We start from the raw sequence: 21762 nt of genomic DNA on the forward strand, positions 1-21762 counted from the left end.
TTTGCCCGGTGGCCTTCCCATTCATCCCCCCTCCTCCTCCTCCTCCTCTCTCCCCCCCCCCCCCCCCCCCACCCCTTTCTCTCTCCGTCTCTTTCGTTTTTTAATACCTGGCGTGCGACAACCGGCCTTCACCGATCTCGTCGTGCAGAGGTTTCACGTCGAGCCTCGAGGCAAAACAATCGCTATCGGTTAATTAAAATATAAAAGGCCTTGAGAACTTTTTAAAGGAGCTATTTAAGGCGGCCCCTGCACCGCCCGTGTCTCCGCCCGGGCCGTTTGTGTTTCTTATGAGGACTTTTTCAGACTTGACTACAAGAGTATAAGCTAAATAGTCTTGATCAAGGAAAAAGGGAAGCTCTTGTAGAATATTTTAGTTTTTCTGTCAGTGTGTTTTCCTTTCTTACTTTTCTTTCCTCTTTTTTTTAACCATGTGACCATATATGATGACTCTATTTTCAATATGAGAAAAGACACAATTTGAAGAAAAATCTGTAAGAACTAATGTAAAATTATTATTATTATTATTATTATTATTATTATTATTATTATTATTATTATTATTATTATTATTATTATTATTGGTGTTGTTGTTGCTGCTGCTGTTGTTACCGATTACGACAGAGAAGGAGACGCATGTAGTAACAGATGGGAGGAAAAATAGTTGCTTAATTAAACTGCAGAGTCAATCTCGGCGTCCCAGCGTCTGCACGGTCACTGTCTGCACTTTAATAATATCAGGGAGTCGCTTTGGTTACAGTTACAGCTGAGTAGAAAAAAACCCCATCCAAAACAAGACTGATTAGGGCTTATGTCTGCTGTGGGTTGCAGCCCCCCTCTTCCTGTGTGTTGGCTGGTTTGTTTTGAATGGCAGGAAATCTGACAGACAGAATAATTCTCCTCTCCTTCTTTAGTTTTCCCCTCCTCTCTCCTTTATTTCCTTCTTTGCTTCTCTTCAGGCAGTGGCCACAAGCTTTGGCTTCTGCTCTCTCTCCCTCTCTCTCTCTCTCCTGTTTTTTTAAAGTCTTATACGTCTATTACTTCCCGGTTGGCCTAAGGGCAAGACAGCTATAGATTGCGTCTTTCTGTATATTTAAAGTCATTATAGCTTGGATTTTGATTCATGCGGCTCTGTACACCTGTAACTGTTTTATGCTTTGTTATCCTATAAATGGTGCAACCTGCTTTAAAATTAGAGAAGGTAAAGAAAAGCTTTCACCTGATTACAGCGTCGATTCCCCCCCCCCCCCCCCATAAGCTTTTCATATAATTGTTTCAAAAAAAAAGAAAAAAAACATCTTCTGCCATCTTACTTTACAACACCATCACGGCTCCGTGCAGCTGGGCAGGACCACCCCGAGGGCGCCTGCTCAGGTGAGTTACAGCACGAGGAGAAAGGCAGAAAGAGAGAGAGGGAGGGGGGGAGAGAGAGGGGTCACGAGGCTGACCGACTGACCGAAAAAGACATAATAATAATAATAATAATAATAATAATAATAATAATAATAATAATAATAATAATAATAACGTACATGCACACACCTAACATTTATACAGTGCTAATATCAGATATGAAAAACGTTGGTTTGTTATCACAAAGCAGACCCCCCCCCCTTCCCCCTAAAGAAAGAAAAGAAAAGATATGGAATGGGAATGAAACCCTTCAAAGGCAGTTTTTCATGCAAAAGCAAAAACAAAACAAAAAATAAATAAATGTAAATAATGATAATCATAATAATAATAACTAGACCTCCTCCTTCGATTTAATCCAGTCCTTAAGCACGTGAAAGTAAATAACTAAAGCGATAATTAGCAATAGTGGAAAATATTTTAAATTGGTGTATACATTTATAAAGTCTGTGAGAGCTTATTTCTCTCTGTGTGCATGAAATAAATTTGCACTGAAACCCGCATTTAAATTGTGCCATAAAAACAGCATGAGAGCAGCAAACGATGGTAATTCATCTAAAAACATTTGATGCATGCAGAAAGCGCCGAAAACCTGCCGTTTCATAATTATCCCCCCTGTTAAAGCTCGCTAAATTCATTACAAGTTTGCTGCAAGAACAGAAGAAAATCTCATATATTTTTTTCTACGCCCATTCCGTTCTTAAATCAAAAATAGCTTTAAAATATGTCAAAGCAAACTTACATTTCTGTTGAAAAATCCGCACATTTTTGTTTGTAAAATGACTTAGCCAATGTGGATAAAAAAAAATATTAAAAATGATAATAATAATAATAATAACCCGACGAAACCGAGCAGAAGACCTCGTGAAAACACAAACGGGTCAAAAAGGAAAAGGTCCACAAAAAGCGTAGAAAATGTTGAAAGAAGCACTTGGTTCCTTATTAAGGCGAAGATACAATATTTATTCCGTGTCTCCTGGGATGCTCCGCTCCGTCTATTGTCCTCCCATTCCTCAGTGCTGATGCTTAATTTTCAAAACTTCTATATTACCAAGGGACCTACGACATCAGCCGAGAAATACCCTGCAAGTACAAAATCCGTGAGCCAGCCCCGTCCGTGCAGAGGGGAGACGCTCGCGTTCCGCCAGCTTTCTACCGTTACCGAGAGCACGCGAGGGGGGACTTTTCCATTTCTCTCGCTTTTTGGGGATTTTAAGGCATTTTTATTATTATTCGATCCGGCCAGAAAGGAGAGGAAAAAAATTACGGGTTACTTTGGAGAAAGCACAATGTCAGCGACCTTCCCCGGACTTGTCCACGACGCAGAGGTAAGGGTCGTTTATTTACTTTACAGATCTTAATTTGTGAAATTACAGCAGGTGTGTGGTGGAATAAGTACTGTTTGGTTTGAAGGGAGTTACAGAAGCATTTCGAAATAGCGTCTGCTCGCAGGGAGTCTCTAAGTGGAATATAATTTATCGCAAGGATATTAAAGAGATAAAAGTATGCATGGAAGGAGAAATGAATCGGTGCAGCTCCCGGTAAAAACGAGGCTTTTTTATTACTAGTGTGTGGAAGCAAAGGGGGCTCGTGTGTGTGAGCCGGTAACGGCGTGATTAGGACATTTTAGGGCGGAACACTCCGCTGTGTCTCACTCTGCTTACCTCCCATCCACAATGAGCGAGAGAGCTGGGACAGTAAATTTGCCAGCAGCTCGGTAATAATAATAATATATAACAGCACGCCTTTTAAAACGCTGCGAGGAGAGTGACAGGCATGCCAAAGGGAGGAAGAAAAAAATACCGATGGCTCCTGTTGCCGCGCGTTCGTTCCCCTCCCGGGCGTGTGGAAATGACATCTCCTTCAGGTGGTTTAAAGTGGGGGGGAAAAAGCGCTTTGAGTGTGTGAGTTGTGTTTTTGAGTGTGTTTGGGAGGCAGAGAGAGGAGACACCGGCTGATGCTAAATGACACGGCTCATATATTTCCCCGTCTCTTTATTATCTTGTAGATACGTCACGACGGATCAAACAGCTACCGGCTCATGCAGCTCGGCTGCCTGGAGTCCGTGGCCAACTCCTCGGTCGCCTACTCCTCCTCCTCCCCGCTCACCTACCCGGCACCGGCGGGGACGGAGTTTGCCTCACCCTATTTCTCGGCCAACCACCAGTACACGCCCCTCCACCACCAGTCCTTCCACTACGAGTTCCAGCATTCCCACCCGGCCGTGGCCCCGGAGGCCTACGGCCTGAACTCGCTGCACTCGGGCCAGTACTACCAGCAGATCCACCACGGAGAGCCCGCCGACTTCATCAATCTGCACAACGCGCGCTCGGCCCTCAAGTCCTCGTGCCTGGACGAGCAGCAGCGGCGCGAGCTGGGCTGCCTCGACGCTTACCGGCGCCATGACCTGTCGCTGATGACGTCACACGGCTCACAGGCCTACGGCGTCGGTATGCACCACCCGGACCAGAGGCTGCTGCCCGCCGCCGGCCTGGGCCTCCCTCCGCCTGCGGCGGACGACCTGCAGGTACCGGTGGCCTCCATACCTCTCTTTCTACACTCTCTTCTCCACACGGCTCGAACACGTTATTGTGCCCCCTTCCTTCGGCTTCGCTTCTCCGGTTTATTAAGTCTGCTCCATATAGGATAGCCGACAATAGGATACAGAAGGGCAACAGCCCGTCTTAGTTGTCACAAGACCCAGTGCCCCAGTATCTCTGCCCCACTGGCCTACTATTGAAAAACTTTACCCCCCTTTTGTAGCACAGCAATCCCAAAATATTGAACAGAAAGACAGCGCCAGATGTCTGTCTGTCTGCCTGTCTGCCTCATCTGTCTGTTGTCTATGACACTCACAAAGCTGCACTGGTCTGTAGTTATCCCCATCCAACGACTCTGTCCTACTTTCTTTTCTTTCTTTCTTTTTTTTTTTTGTAAGTCATAATGGATATCATCTTGAGATAAGTTTGGTGCCAAAGCAAACGTGACTATAACAGGCTAAGTAAATGTCAAGTCCACACGGCACAGTGCCTCTGAAAAGCAAGCCTGTTTCTAAAGGTTAATTGACTGGCAGTCTATACAATCCCATTGTGAAATCCGCCCTTTATTTTTCCACAAACACACGTGACCCATATTTTACATAATTCTTTTCGATGTAAAGAAATGGTCGAGATGAAAATGGATTCGCACGGTTCTTGAGCGTGTGTGTGTGTGACAGAGAGAGAGAAAGAGAGAGAGAGAGGTCGAGTGTGTGTGTGTGTGTCCGGCTGTCTGTTGAGGCAAAGAAAAGCCGCTGGTTGCTCTATTCTCCGGTAAAGGGCGGATTAACGGATCGGGATTCAGGGCACAATGGCCTGCTCGAGCACCATAAAGCACCGTAGTTTATCCAATTACCGACTTAACGTCAATCAACTTTGTTACTTATGCAGCGACATCTGAGCTGCTTCAAACGCGGCTCTAGTTAAACACAATTTAACACAGTGGCACATAATTTCAGTCGCGTTAACTATTTACCACCTCTACTCGAGCTTTTATCGACGCATTTACGAGGTATATTTAGGCATACAGTGCTTTTTTTTTAGTGCTACAATATTTATAAAGCATTTAATTTTAAGGAATAAAAATATAAAATGTTATATATTTTTAATATATTTATAGATGTATAAATGTATATTTGTTAATAAATAATATGGGGTGTGGCAATATAACCCAGGGATTATTCTAAGTCTTCAAATAGGAGCTTATAGATATACATTTATAGTGCAGCCTGTTTTTTTTTAAAATATTTTTTTAAATAAAGACTTCTACATATGATTTAATACATTTTAATTTACTGATAATTGCAACATATTTTTGCGTAACATTTTTCATATTTTATTTTATTTATTTTATTTCACTTTATGCACGCTCGTTAATGCAAATATTAGATTTATTTCGAGATTTTTTTTAAAGGCTTAACAGGTTTGACCATTTTTTTTACGCTAAGAAAGAAACGGCTCGTGAACCTGAGCTTACACGAGGCGGATGTATGGACGGAACAGATGCGCCTATGGTCTCGTGCAGCCCGGTCGCATCTTTGAGCGGGTTAAAGAGATTTTCATGCTCAACAAAAGCAGCTGCCACACCTTTCTACCGTCACTAAGCTAATTCATGCAAGACCTCTGCGTTTTGTATATTGATTTTATAATCACTTTAGCTTCGGAATAGAAGAAAAGAAACAGAGCAGGAGCTGGTTAAGAAGGAGCAACAACAAGCTCTCTTTCCCAGTTAATTTTAATCGGGGGCTTCTGCGTGGGCCAGGCCTAGAGGCTCACGCGGGGGGATTAAGCATTTTCTGAATAAAAAAGCGCGTGTTCTCCTTTCTTGATGACATTGTTGATAGCACGCGAGTCTGATCTGCATCTTGAAAAATGGCGGAGGTAACAGGTTTTCGTGCACGTAGGCCTACATATATGTTGAAGCCTGGTTGCTTATGTGTACACAGACACTGATGCCCCAACAGGTTGGTGGTGGCTGCAGTAAATTCTGCAAACCTTTTGCTCATTTTTGAGTCTGCGTGAGTTGTGCTGTCCTCGGTTATAGCCTGAAGCCTTTCAAATTAAGCTCGTTTCTGGGTAAGCCGTGAGCTGCATGCTTTATTTCGCTGTGCCCTCAATTTTACTCAAAGCCTGCTAAGTGATGTACACTTTCTAACAAAAAGGCTTCCAACACTAGAAAACTGCTCAAAGGGCGTGCAACAGGGGCCAGTGTTTGGACTCAGTAAGGTGCTTTCCCCCCCTCCCAAGCTCTTTCTGCTGTGAACTTTGCGGTGCTTTGAAGGAGTTTTAATTGTATAGATGTGGTGGTTTTCAACCTGTGGGTCGCGGCATTCCAAAGAGGTCAGAGGATAAATCTGCAGGGCCCTAATATGGAAGAATTAAAGACACCTGGAAACCTTCAAAATTCATTTAAAAGGGGCGAGTCATTTAAAACTACAAGAATGCATCATTTTTATCCATTATAGGATTGAGGCACTGATCTATGTCTGCACGGGCACAGAGAAGCTTTATGGTGTTACTTTCAAACCTGACATTTCACTTAGATTTGTATTCTTTGTTTGCATTGTATATGGATCTTGAATATACATAAAACCGAGCAACATATGCCCAGTGTTTGTTGTCACAGTTTTATTTATTCTGATATACTCCCGTGACTGCATGAGTTTGGCTTTTAGTGTGTGGCTGCAAGTGAAAAGAAGGGGAAAATGGGGATTCACGTCCTGGATGTCCTAAAGAATGACTTCACCGCATACGGAGAAAAAAAGAAACAAACCGCACTAATTGTTGCTGCATCTGAAGCCTGGCAGCTGGGAAGCTCCAGCGGTGTACAAAAAGAATCTGGTTAAAGTGATTTCACCTCCCCGCTCGTCCTAATGAGTGCGTGTCTCCGCAGGGCTCCGTGGAAGCGCAGTGTGGGCTCGTGCTGAACGGCCAAGGGGGCGTCATCCGGAGAGGTAAGGCCCCCGTTTATTCTCTGCTGCGGTTGTTGTTATTGTTGCTGCTGCTGCTGTACCGGAGGCCGTGAACACTCACGGGCTCGACACGACAAGACAGCGAGCAGACAGACAAACAGGCGGAACACTCCTCTCTTGTCTGCTGTCAACACGCTGCAGCAGGAACGGCCCCGATTTGTCACCTATTTAAACAGCAGCGCCGTACAGGCGCAGAGGCAGTGCTCCCCACTTCCAGAATGTCACTCAACACCCACGTTTTTTTAAACACCAGTCATACCAAACCTTGGCTTTGAGATTGGCGACATGATTAAAATGTGATGACTTATATTTCTAGTGTACTGATACAGTTACTTATAGGCCTTGTACTTAAACGCGCATTTGACACATGCCCTCTCACACTAAAGTTACGCCAGAAGCTTTTATTTTGAAGTCAGACGTGTGGGTAATATTTTATAAGACTGACGGCGTGCGTTTGTTTTCATGTAATAATAATATTATATGCTATTAATTTAATATTCATGGTTGAGTTATCATAAATTCAGTGTCGATTTTTGTTAAAGAAAAATGGCGCAGACGTCTATATGAAAGCAGATTTAAATAATCAATATTATTACAATAGAGAAATATTGTTACAAGTGAGTAAGATTTGGGTTTAATTTAACAACACAATTCTGTATCCTCTTAATGTTTACAAATGTGTACGTTTATAGTAATTTGAAAATATTTTTGGCCAGAAAGTAACCTAGTATTTAATAGTTTCGCAGCTGCATTTGTGGACTTTTTTTTAAATTTAAAAGTAAATGTTTTTGTGGGATACAAAGAAGAGCAGTCAAGTTTGTGTGTCTGTAATGCAGCTGCTGTTTTTATGTGTTAGCACCTGTGTGTTTAATCTGGCACAGCAATCAAAGATGTGGCGGCTAAGGTTAGCTTTTCCAAGGGGAAGCTGTGGATGTGTTCCCCGGCCTTTTTCTTTCTTTAATTTTTTTTAGAGGGGACTGTGTGCAATTTTCCACACTGAGAGGAAAGGCTCTGTCTCGGGTTTAATTTTTCATCAGCTCTGCCTAGGTGTTGGGGCTTTTCTCTCGGATTGACGCGGGAATCCCTTCGCTATCACTTTCGGTTAATGGTGCGCCGTATTTGGCCCTGAGCTCAGCCGCTGCAACCATCAGAACCAATAATCTTTGCTTTACCTCCCGCTCCCGTATCGATAGCTTCTCTCGCCTCGGGCGGACGCTTTGATATGCTAATGCCGAGCGGGGCCCCGGATTCAGCCGAGATCATATTAATGTTGTTCTTTCTGACTGCGGCTTTGGCGGCATGAATATTCACATAACCTTTTTCAAAAGAAAATCACTCAAGAAATGCGGATCCTACTTAGGAGGAGTCGTCTGTGTTTTTAATCACCCTGCTATCCCTTTTCCAGTTCAGTTCTAACAGCAGCTTCACAGATCAAGCCGATCTGTCAGACGCGCGCCCCCGCTACCACATCCCGTGCACGCACAACCCTCTCTTCTGTCAAGACATTGGCGGGCTTTTTTGGGGGGAGCTATAAACATTGTTGTTAAAATATGAGGAGAATGGCATTTGGCCCTTGTCTCTTTTTCTTTAATTTTCGTGGCAAACTCGTAAAAGGCGCTTGATTCCGCGTGTGATCCCGCCCGCCGCTCGCGCCGCAGCCCGAGGCTACTCTCCGTTGCTTAAATACCGTTATCGCCTCTGGGCCCGCGCGCTCCACTGACTGCACTACCGGCAATAGCTCTTTTCGATTGCCCTTGGCAACATAAAATACAAACTACTTTGAATCAAAACATTTTTAGGGGAATTAATATGATGTGAACCCGCGGCTTTCAGAGACGCGCGCCCCTGTCAGAGCGCGTGAGTCTGACAGACAGGTTTGCCCGGTTTGTGTCACTTATGGAGACACGGGCAAGCCGGACCGCGCGCGCGCGCATATAAACACACGCGCACGCACACACCGGGGCTCAGGCTTAACCAAAAGTATCAATCGATTCCCTCGACCTGCAACCGTCCATTTTTTGACAGCCTGAGTGAAACACAGGTCCCATACAGTCTTGTACAAAGTGGTGCCCGCTGGAGTACAACAGGCTTTTGTTTCCACACCATTATGATGTTACAGTTGTGCTGTGGGCATGAGTCGCTGTCCAGGTGCTGGAATGAAAGGTGCTAGCCGCTGTCCATGGTGCTCAGACCGGATGACATGTTTTTGAGGCTGCATGTCTAACCTCAACCCTTCCTGTGGCCAGAAAATGATGCGAATCTAGCACATTTCAGCAGATTGTGAATAATAGATTCTGAGAGCAGAAATATGGGTTACAGCTGGTCATATATGAGGCTTAGTTGGTGGCCAAATTGTGCCCTAAAAAAAGAGAGTGAGAGAGATTGGCGTGTGCAGCCAATCTTCGCCTGCAGCATTGTTCTCTTCGGCCTAAATGGCATCCTTTTTTCTCCATTTCATCATATCCAGCACGCCTTAATAACAACGCGACACACCCTGCTGTTAGATTTGATAATGAGGCAGATGAATAATAGAATATAGCCTACAGTACATCAGACAGAAACCTTGCGTTTCGGCTGCTTGGGACTTTATTTCAAGTGAAAGTTTAATAACGATAGGCCCACTCAGAACAGTCGATAAATTCCAGGAGGATCCAGTAACACTGATTCAGACGCAATTAATAATGTGAAAGGGCCTTCACTACACAACCAAAATCATTTATTCACACTTTCAGGAGCCTCAAGTACACAATGAAATCAACATGGTAGTTGGTGGTGGATGATTTAAAGAAGGTTTTGTTTCCCCCCTCTTGCAGAAACACCATATTATTGTTACATAGAGAGAACCATTGGGCTGAAGCAGGCATATAAATATATGTACACAGTAATAAAAGCATTTAATATTTAACTAGTGAGGAGGGCTGAAAGACACATATTGATTGTGGAGAATGAAGATGCTCGATTATTATAGGGATTAATTTTTGATTTAATAATATTTACACATATATTGCATTTACATTTAAACAGATAGGGAAGCTGTAGAAGATGGACAATTTTCTTGGATGATACACCTTCTTAATATAACGACTAAGCAAATTCAGCTAATTTATGGGAATAAATTTTAAAAAACTGTATGGAAAAAAATAGGCTTAATCTTTAATGTATGTCTGACGTGATGGGAAAAAACTGTCTCAAACAAAATGGTTTTATCATCATATGAAAGACCTTCCAAATCATTCACCCTGATGCAAACTGTTATTATTAACCAATAACTGGACAATAGAGTTCCTGTTTGATGTGTGCACAGTTCACCCAGTTGGTTTTTATTCTTTGTATCACATCTTGAAATGTGGGATTCTTTGAAATCAGAACCAAGGAGACCTCATGCAAAGTGTGTACACAGCTGAAACCACCCTCTATGAACAAAGGTGCAAAATATTCTGTGCAGTTCTCCCTGAGGTAGCATTCAGCGAAAGCTTTATCCAGTGAAACTTTTCCACAGAAAAAAACACATTTGTATGATTTCCAACCAAGCAGACATTTCAATCTGTCATTTGAGCAACGCTGATCCAAATACTCAGTGAATGCTTGCTGGTTTATACTTTTGTGCACTCTTTTCTGTCACCAAAATGTTCATATGTTTTCTGAAACAAGATTTTTTTTTCCAAGGTCCAACTTCATTTTTAATAAATGCATTTTTTAAGTATCTTGTTGCTTTTTGATGAAATATGACTTGATGCATTATTACTGTAAAAACTAACATTTTTGTTGCAGAACTTAAAGAGCAAATCTTGTATTGATACTTTATTAAGCAGTAATGTACTATTAACACGACTATAAAATCTTGCAGTTCAGTGACAGACATTGGTGTAGCATTCAGATCTTGGATCAGTTTTTTGGGGGGGCATTTTGCTTGTTTTTTCTGTTTTGACAGAATAAAGCATTAAATGTGCATTATACAAAGCTGTTGCCTTCATTAGAACATTTTGTGCAACCTTCTTACAACACTGAATAGCAAAAAGTAGCCTAAATTTGGCAAACTAGTCCTTTCAAACCTTTACAGTGATGCTGCTTTTTCTTGCACCTTGTTGTAACAAGCTTCCTGTCTCTGTGTGCAGGGGGAACATGTGTGGTGAATCCTACAGATTTGTTCTGCTCGGTACCCGGTCGGCTTTCGCTGCTCAGTTCCACCTCAAAGTACAAAGTCACCATCGCTGAAGTGAAAAGAAGACTGTCCCCGCCAGAGTGCCTCAATGCTTCCTTACTGGGCGGCATACTGCGTAGGTCAGTATGATGCACATACAGGATATTAGTCTGACAACATGCCTAAGCTTCATCACAGCGTCTCTAAATATAACTACACTGATTAAAGAGAGTATATTGATGTATCGGTTTGAAGACAAATCAGACTTATCAACTGTTTTGAGAGTTCGCTTAGTGCGGCTGAAGTTTCTGTGTCATCTTACTGCAACATTATGGATCTATATGCTGCTATGACAGAGCTGCTTACAGCTCTAAAGAACTTCAAACTCATTAAGAGTCTAAGCCTAAAATATCCTCTCACAAATAAATCCTGAATCCACTGTGACCACTGGCCAGTGCCTTGATGAGTTTCAGGCATTCATCAGATTCTGATATCTAGTTCTGAAGTATCACTTTACAGGTTAATCAGTATCATCTCCAGAGAGCGAGAAACCCAAATTTCAAATGTGTTTAATCAGTAGCAGGGTTGTTAACGGCTTCATTTGGCAGATTAGAGCAATTTCTAAAAAAACAAAAAACAAAAACATTTTGACATACTTGTGGTGTAAAAACATCTGAAAAATCCTAATGTCTCTTTTGGTGCATCCACACACTGTTAAATTCTAGCAGCATGTAATGATATTGGAGTAAGGAGGTGAGTGTGATGGATGGGGACTTTGAAAGTGAAAAAAAATTTTTTTTTTAAGTGTAAATCTGGCTGGTGAGCATTGGAGAGCGCTGGCTGAATCTTTGTAGCCCTCAGATGAAACAGAGGATATATAGCAGCGCCCACAAAGACTATTGTAGGCGAATGAGGGCCGGGGCTGCACGCGCCGCCATGCCCAGGGAGCCAGAGGGAGGCGAGACCAGGCCAAAGCATGCCAGGATCAGAGGAACCAGAGGAAAGCAAGAGTTGCCAGCGCTGTATTATTGATGAGGTGGAGAGAAAGGGAAGGGGGAAAGAGGAACGAGCAAGCACAGAGAATATGGCTGGTCCTACAAGATGAGGAATCAACAAAGTAAAATAAAATAAGATAAATGTGCAAATAGCTACTGTTGATCCTCGTGTGAAGAATATAAACTGCAAATCTCTAACAGATGAGTATCTGGAATGTGTTTAATCATGTTGTGTCATTTAATAATAATCACTTCACAAAGAACAACAGAAATGTGCAGAAAGTTGTCTCGAGTGGAACTGCAGGTTTAAAGTTTTATGGCAGAGGAAGGAAGCACATATGCTTTAAAAAAATTACATAAAAGACTGAGGAAGCTTTGTGCCTCTGCCTTAACCTTATGGCTTTGTCACATCAAAACAAATCCATATTCTTGCCTTGTTTCTTGGGAGACTTAATTAAGCACATCCTTTTCAGTAGAACAAGGAGTTCACATTAATTTGATTGTACCTTAGTTCTATGAAAAATGACTGGCTGATCGATGCTGCTTCTGCTCCTGCTGCTGTGCTCCATATATTCAGTCTTTTGGGGTCTTGTATAATTCAGTTGCTTGACTTTGTAGGATATGTGATGCATAGTTCTTTACTATATGTTTCCAGAGCAAAGTCTAAGAATGGAGGCCGGTGTCTTCGTGAGAAATTAGACCGTTTAGGGCTCAACCTACCAGCAGGACGGAGGAAAGCCGCCAACGTAACGCTGCTCACCTCCCTGGTGGAAGGTAAGTAACCTTCCTGCACATTTTTTTTTTTTGTCATTTTCAATTTATATTGCACCACATTAATTTCATAATACAGTTTAATTGTTGTCTCATCAGTCTTTTTTCCCTCTTTTGTTTTCTTTCAGGTGAGGCGCTCCACCTGGCGAGGGACTTTGGCTACACCTGTGAGACAGAGTTTCCCAGTAAGGCAGTGGGTGAACATTTGGCGAGGCAGCACAGTGAGCCGAAAGAAACCAGCGCGCGCAAGAAGATGGTCCTGGCTACAAAGTGAGTGAAACACATGCAACGTACAGACACACACTAAAAGAAGATGGCAAGAAACAAAAAACCTTTGCTACTGCGTGGTCACACAGAATAGGTTTTATTTTGAAATTCTGGAAATGTGAATGTTTCTGAGTGATCAGGTTTCAGTTAATGTTTGTCTGTTGTTTAAGGCATGGACAGATCTCTCCCTGTCAAATGTCAGGGAGAGATAAATTTTACTTAAACACTTATATTCCTATTTACAGCCATTACCAGCCATTACAATCCTTTGATTTAAGAAAATCTTTCAGAAAAATGATTAACAAGTAAATATAATAATAACAGTAGGTAAGCTTTGGTGTGACTTCTTGCTCAAACTGTTGTAAACTCCTTCACCTTACAGCAGTTTCCTGCATGGAACACCTACTGTATGTGGAAAATATTGTGTTACCACATTTAAGGGGTTAGCGCTTATATTTATATAATTGCAAGAGCTTTATTTGTAGTTCCTTCTTACAGTATAAAACTGTATTCTGAATATGCTGAAGGGGAAATAAAACTCCCACTCTTTTCCAGATAAGTTGATTTTGTTCCAATAAAATCAGCCCAAGAGTTGCTATAATGCTAACTGAAATGCAAAAAGACAAGACCAGAAAATGCTGCGTGGTGCAGAATCTTTGGTATCATGTTAGGAAAAACAATGAACCAGTGGAAGTAACTTAAATCTGCATGTGGGTGGATCCAAAATGATGAGGGTGAGTGCAGAAAAGGGAGAAAATGTGATGGTTTTGTTGGAGACAGATGGTAAACCCTCAGTCCCTCCTTCTGTCCGTCAGGCAAATCTGTAAGGAGTTCCAGGACTTATTGAGCCAAGATCGCTCTCCTCTGGGCTCATCCAGACCAACACCAATCTTGGACCTGGACATCCAGAGACACCTCACACACTTCAGGTAACACGTGTGACACGCATAAGAAAATAATGGAGCGTTTCCTTTCTTTTCCCTTAAGGATGTTGCCAATCTTGAGTCACTCTCGGCACTAAATCTACTGAGCGAAGACAGTTTTCTTGCAGAGCCTCGCTCTGTGTTTTCCCACTGACCTCTCTGCCATTTTAGAAAGATGCAGCTGTGCAGTTTGATATTTGGCACAATTGACAGAGGAGGAGGAAACAGCGCCTTGTTAGCAGAAATGTCACATCTATGGCGTCATCATTTGCAGAATATACAACATCTTATCAGACCTCTGAAGGGAGCTGTACTGTAGACTGCTGGGCAGAGAACCAGGATGTGAGCTCAGTGGTAGAAATAAAGTGACAGATTGAACAACAACATCCTTCTGCCAACTTAAGGGTCTGAGCTCAAGGACGAGCAGCTATTTAGCTCTGGACAAACCGGCATGATGATCTGATAGGACAGATGAAATGATATCAGACTTAAAAACTGATTCTTAAAAAGCGTTTCAATGCATATTTTACCTTGTATCATAATCCTGCAATTTTGTAGCGCTTTTAAATTTGTGATGTCACGAATGTTCAGATTCTGATGACTGACTTTGAAAAGAGAGTTTATTTCAAATAAACTACAAAAACACTGTTGGCTAGGACTATCACTACACTACAAATATCAAATACAGATATGGGGACATGATATGACTTTTAGCCAGTATGTCTAATGTTTTTTTTTTCAAACAGTCTCTTTCAAAAGTGATAAAAGCCTAAAGTGAATTTGATTAAGACATCACCAGCAGTTCAACAGCCAAGATTAGAATAACCTTAGACAAGAACGACAACAACAATCTTTTGTGAAATTTCCTAATCGGCAAAGCTCTAATTTGTATTTCATAGTTTAAGCTGGACAGCGTTCAGGCCTTTGCTAAAACAGGAGCAGAAACTCTGTGTTTCCCAGTAAACTGCTGTGGAAACAGATCATCGCAGAGCATCACAGAGAGGCTTTTCTGACAGACTAAAGAAACTTCATTCAGAGGTTTTGAAGCTCCATAATGCAGGAGGAAGGTTTCACCGCAGGTGTGAGAAAATCTGAGTCACTTCAGCTGTTAGTGTCATACAAACTCCCCAACAGCTCCACTGATTCATTTAACCTTCACTTCTTTGGTTTGTCATTGCTCTAATAATCATTTCCCTCTCTTCCCATGCAGTCTGATCACTCACGGGTTTGGCACGCCGGCGGTCTGTGCAGCTCTCAGCACCTTCCAGACAGTGCTGAGCGAGATGCTCAACTACCTGGACAAAACCTCGAGTGGGAAAACGAGCGGAGCCGGCGACCAACAGATCAACAACAGCTCGGAAAAGACGCAGCTCCGGAAAACAGCCGAGCCCCAGAGCAAAGACGGGAAAACAGAAAAGACTGAGTAGCCCCCACCCACCCAGTCCCCGTGCCTTGGAGCGCTGCATTTAGAAGTGTGCGTGCGTGAGTGTGTGTGAACGCGTGCACTCTGAAAGGGGATCTGTTATTTCCCATGCATTGCTGTATCTTCTTTGGGACAATTCCTATTTATTGTTATTTATTTATCTTATGTTGACATGTAACACTAACTGAACTGTCCCAAGCAAGACATCCTGATGTGTGAGCGAAAGCAACGCATCCAGTGTAAATGTGCGTGCGTGCGTGCGTGCGTGCGTGCGTGCGTGTCGTGACAAAGAGGAGCCTTGCCATGGAGATGGCTGTGACTCATCTAGTACTTTATTTCTTTATTTATTAATTCTCAAAACAGGAGGTAAACAACACAGTTTCCCAGGACAGGTTGGGGGGGATACATATTTAACACACACACACACACACACACACACACACACACACACACACTCAGGGTTTGTAGGGATGTAATCTAAATCCAGTTAATTCAGGTGTGGATACTCTGCAAAAGTACAAAACCTGGAGCTGTTTTTTTTCCCTCTGAAGAATCATTTAATGTGTTTTTATTTAAACAATAAGAGATATCAAACACACGAGTTACAGTTTTGCTTTTTGTGCAATTTCCATCTGACTGAAATAAAATAATTGAATCTCCCAGACATCCTCAACAACAGAAAACTGAATGCAGCTTTGACCCAAACCCTGATGCACACATACAGACAGACTTTAATACCACACACACACTCACACAGCCACACCCCCTTCACCTGTATGAGCACTTGAACAATGCCAAGCAGACATTTTTTTTTTCATTTTTACACCGTACAATCAGTGCCATAACAGCCTGTATGTTTACCACGCGGATGAAAGACGAAGAGAGTGTTTCTGGACGTGACACTGATGGAAGCCACTGCCCGGGGTGGGCTTCACTGCGCTGTGTGTGAGTGGGAATGTGATAAAGAGAGTGAAAGCGAGAGAGAAGAATCCAACTCAGCCATTTTGTAAAAGGTGACTTTGCAGTTGCCAGCATTACTCTTCCCTGTGCATGTCTATCTTTGTACACTCCCCAGATCGCAAGTTTAGCCGACACGAGCTCTCTGACTCGCTCATGAACATTTGTAAAGATATATATAAATATTTAAATTACTTTTCTTGTAGGCTTTCAACAATATATATGTTAAATCCCTACCTTCTAAAATGCTGGTGTTCAATAAAGACAGTTGCTACGTGTTCTACAATTTACCTTTATATGTCCTGCACAAACACACGCACACACCGATGCACACGCTCCACATACAAAACATACAGAAGGAGGCGACAGAGCAAGTACAGACTAAAGTGAGGCAGCCTAGATCAAAGCAGCCAGAGTGAATTATCCATACGAGTTCATAGTGTTAAAATTATTGAAAGCCAGGGTTCCTCTCTAATGTTGCGAGAAAAGGCTCTACCTACAGAAAAAGTTCAAAAGCCTCCTTTGTGTTCACGAGCATGTGTGCTTTCTTTGTTTGAGCGACTTCTGTCAGGTTTTCTGTTTATTTATATTTCAAAAAAATAAATATATCTAATGATAAAACAGAGAGGAGCAGCTGCCTGCTGGCGTCTCCATCCGGGCTCTGCAGGTTCTGTTTACTTTTTAATATTCCATTCATTTGAAAGGAGGTCACGTTCGCTGCATAACACAAAAATACATAATCAGACAGGATGCATTTACAGTGATGCCTGCACCGGTTTGTCACCCTGAATCAGTGCAAGCAAAGCCTCAGGTGGGAAAGTAATGGTGGCTAAGAGAGATGTAAAGGAAGGAAGTGACACGGGAGCAGAATATCAGTATATTCCCAGGATTGCTGTTATTGTTCAGCCTGGTATTTGACAGATGGCGTTATCATCCAAATCCAAATGCGTGCAGTCGGTGTTTTGTGTCTACAACCCCTGAGCTTTAAAGGTTAACTAAAATTGTTTAGAAATCAAGGGTGTTTTTAAACCACTAAATGAAGATATACGCACAATACAAAAGCAGCAGTAAGCGAGGAGGAATAACTACCAAAATATTTGAGCTGGAATTACAAAAGCGTATATAATAAACACAGTTCTAGATATTTTAGGGAACCACTTGACGTAACACGACTGAGTTAAATCCACAAACCATTTCTTTATTTCTGGGTTTCAGTGATCGTGTGCAGTGCGGTGGAGGTGGGGGTATGGTTAATGGTGACAAAAGACTAACCCAGTCCTCCGACAACTCAAAAGACAGCAGCAAGGCAAACTTTCAAATCACTATCAAGTAATTCTTACAACATTTTATGTTGGAGCTGAACGTCAATTACTTTGTTGTCAGCAGGCAGACAGTCAACTGTCAAAAATTCTGATTATCCTAAATGAAAGATGCAAAACTGCCTCCTTGTTTCCAGCCTCAAAGTTCTGTAGCTTTCCTGCGATTTTCTATCAAAACTGGAGTGTTTTTAGCAACCTAGATTGGACAAAACAAGCATATTTAAAGATTTAATAAACAGAAACCCACACTGGTGGTAAATCCACTACAAAAGCTGAAGCCACATTTTCACTTTGTGTTTCTATTGTTGCTTTAAAGAGTCTGTCACAAGTAGCAGAAGAGCAGCTTTCATGGCGTTGATCTAAAATCCTCTTTTATAATCGGTTCTGAAATGCTTCATTATGTCAGACTGGAGATGGGTTTGCCGCGACACACTAATGATAAAACTGCACATACAACAATATTGTGAATAATCTTCTATCTTATACAAAGTTAACTCATATGCTGGCTATTTATTTGTCAACAGGAGACAGAAGACAAATAACATGATAGCACTTTTAGTAGATATTGCAAGAAAAAAAAATCAATATTATGGATTCTTTGGGCCACGATTATTATGTTGCAAAAATCTTTTATCGAGGTGGCTGATGGCACCTGCCAAACAGAAGACTGATTTGAAAGTTGATCTGATGAGAGAGCCCGAGTTTACCGCTGCTTTAAGAGCTAAATGAGTACATGAGGGTTCAAATTTGATTTGAGACATTTTCCTGACATTTAATAAGCTACAGACACATCACAGATCCTACTGTCTTGTTTTTGGAGTGACATGTTTCAGTTGTTTTCAATCTCAGCAACATCAGGAACATCAGTCACGTAAGCAGCTGATACAGAAGAATCAGTGTGATATAAAATCAGACTCATGGTACTCGGTTGCAGTGTGTACAAAGGTGTAAGAGGGAAATGTCTATGAAACAAAGCCGGTTTCTGAACTGGTTCTTTGATGTTTGCTGCAGCTCATCTGAGGGACAGAAGTATATACTATATGCACCTACACACCCAGGCAGCTACACATATGCAAATATACACTCGGACGTCACAACCTAATCTCACTTTTGTTTGTTATTGCGCTGCGTGATAAACATGTAATCCCTGAGAAAGACGTCCTCGCTGACCCAACATCAGAATAATGAACAGCTTGATCAAAATTAGCTGGAAAATGAAATCGATACGTTGCCTCTGCCGGAGTTTCTGTAAATTGAAAAACGGACTAGAATGAATCACAAGCCTGACAACAGCAATGCATAATGTGATGGGGCAGCTGATGCATAATTCACACAGGCTATTGATCGTGTTACAATGCAACACTCAGTTATCACCACATAAGGAATTAGAGTATAGTGTCTGTTTTACTACTCTGCTCTTCAGCCTTCAGTGTGGCGTGTTGTTTATTTTGTGATTTATATACGCTCTTTTTATTTTTACTGTTAATCTCACTGCAATTCTGATCTTTTACATGCAGTAATGTTTAATATGCAGAACACACTAAAAGTGTACATCTCCCAACCAGAAAAGCATGCAATGAATACAGCCATTTATATGGGGATGAATTAGACTGTCTGAGGTCTCAGTGGGACTATAACTCCTGCTGAGTGAGCCCCACAGTCACGAATACCAAACTCTGCTAACTTCTAAGCCCCATTTCTCCAGTCTCTGAAGCTATAAACCTCCTCCTCCACCTCTTCTTCTTCCCCAGATTCGCTGCTAAAACCTCTTCCTCCTCTGTCCTGATCCTGTTCAGTCCCAGGCCTTTTCTGCTCTGCTACCGTCCTACTTACTGTCCCCATCACTGCCAGTCAGGTGCACAGTACACACACCTCATGAGCTACTGCAATTCATTTAGGACTACAAGACACCAGACAGAGCACCCTGTTTTCCATGAAATGATGATCTACTTCCATTTGCCAGATCCTGGGAGGCATAAAGGACTGGTGGATATGTTTGAGGGAATGCGAACTTGTGTCTTTTGATGAAAGATGCAATTTTTTATGTTTCCTGTCTCCTAAAAAATGCAACAATTCCTGCTTAATTATTACTTAAATCATTACTCATGTCTGAACATTGTTATGATTTGTTTGACATTTTTCTGGACTAAACCATGTTGCCAGCAGTGAGTATCCCAAAACAGAAGCGAACCTACCGGCTGAATAATATTGTTTTCTTATGTTACTTTGGAGGAAACCTTGAGCCTGTTGTGTCTGGTTGTCCAGTTGAAAGTGTATTTTTAAAAAGTGTAAATCTGATGATAATTGGTCATTAAAAAATATGCTTTCTTCTTCAGAACCTTTACCTGAGTCCACATTTTCAATCTTTGTTCAGATGGTTTATCAATCAAACCGGAATCCAGCTATTCATGTTGCTTCATAGTGCCCCATCACTTGCTTTCTGTGGTGTTCTAGTGCGACCTATTGGTCACTAGATGAACTGCAACTCCAAATCTGATTTTTTTTTTTCTTAACCCTTGTGATGACACCTTCAGCGTTGAATTAGTTTTACAAAGAAATTCTCTATAATATTCTACAATACTACAAAAGGCTTGAGCCACCTCCTGTTTCAAAATAATTTACACCCAAAGATGCATACATTTTTAAAAGGGATCTTTAAAAGTAGTTCTCTGGGTTTTCTGAAGATCTTTTAAAGTTTTCTTTGGACATTGGCTGCTTTTTCACTCATTTTCAGTCCAGTCCTCGTTGACCATTTTCAAAGGAATATTTTTGTTATTTCTTGACCTGTGAATTCAAGCATAAAAAGGTACCCAACTCAATTCAATTCAATTCAATTTTATTTATATAGCACCACATCACAACAACCAAGGGATGAATACTTTGTGTCTATACATAACAAACAACTTAGCAAATAACCAGTTTTAAATTGTATTGCACTTTGTTACTAGAAGGTTGTTACAAAAAAAAGTGTGTTCCAATGCATTTCAAGGAATCTATGGAAAATGCCAAAGACAACATCGTTTGACGGGCATAAAACTGTATTTGTGCACCAACAAGTTGATTCCCATGAAGAGCTATTGGCAAAATCCTGAAAATATACCTCAGCATGGTGTTCATTGTGTCCTTAAAAATGTGAGAAAACAGGACAAGTGGAGGACAAAAAGGAGGGGGAAAAACAGCAACATTTTTAGATGCATCTAGCCCTTTGGTTGATATATCTAATGTTCACCAAAGCCTCATTAAATACTCTCAGTGGATCGGTGACTGCCAAGAAGCCATAAGGAAGGACGACAGGAAGAAAAGTATGCCCAAGTATGCCAAAAATTGGAATAAAATTCAGTGGCAGCAACTCTTATGGAGTGATGAACCCATATTTGAACTATTTAGTTCAAATCACCATCAATGTGCGAGTGTGTGAGTGTCTACAGCCATCTGTAACATACAGCGTAGGTTCTGTCATGGTTATGTGCTGTGGTGTTGGAGATCTTGACAAAATCTGATGGAACACATAAAAGTACCATCAGATTTTAATGCACCATGCAATACCATCAACATGACAGTAATCCCAATCACACTGCCAATGCAATAAAAGTATACCTGGATAGAAATACACAGAGTGAAGCAGCATCAGTCATGGACTGACCTCCCTGGACTCCAGACAGTAACATTAATGAAGCCGTGTGGGATCACGCCGACAGAGAGCAGAACAAAAGGCAGCCAACATCCAAATAAGTCCTTTAAGAAGCTTGGGAGACTATTTAAGAACTATTTCTAAAGACTCCTTTAAAAAAATCACAAGAAAGCTTACCTAAGAGAGTTCAGGCTGAGTTGAAGAATAAAGGTGGTCCATACCAAGTATTGACTTTCAGCTCGTTAGAATTTTACAAACTCTGTTTTGCCTTATTGTATGTTTGCACGTTTCAATAAATTGCTGCACGTAGTTCCCATTTTACTAACAAAATATAAGACATGAAGGTGACCCAAGACTTTTGCACAGTATTGTATCTCCAAGAAAATAGCACTGCATAATACAGCTATAAGTACACGACA

General features: G+C 41.6%; 1 protein-coding gene across 1 annotated transcript; it reads left to right on the forward strand.

Annotated features, from left to right (window-relative positions):
* Positions 1-1774: 1774 nt before the first annotated feature.
* tfap2d (transcription factor AP-2 delta (activating enhancer binding protein 2 delta)) lies at positions 1775-16679 on the forward strand. Its single transcript, XM_026143395.1, has 8 exons — positions 1775-2735; positions 3416-3934; positions 6838-6898; positions 11032-11197; positions 12708-12826; positions 12952-13093; positions 13906-14019; positions 15224-16679. Exons 1-8 carry the CDS (start codon positions 2199-2201, stop codon positions 15438-15440), a joined length of 1875 nt encoding a protein of 624 aa, XP_025999180.1. The 5' UTR covers positions 1775-2198; the 3' UTR covers positions 15441-16679.
* Positions 16680-21762: the final 5083 nt, after the last annotated feature.

The sequence above is a fragment of the Astatotilapia calliptera genome, chromosome 15, assembly GCF_900246225.1.
Source record: "Astatotilapia calliptera chromosome 15, fAstCal1.2, whole genome shotgun sequence".
Classification (NCBI taxonomy): Eukaryota; Metazoa; Chordata; class Actinopteri; order Cichliformes; family Cichlidae; genus Astatotilapia; species Astatotilapia calliptera.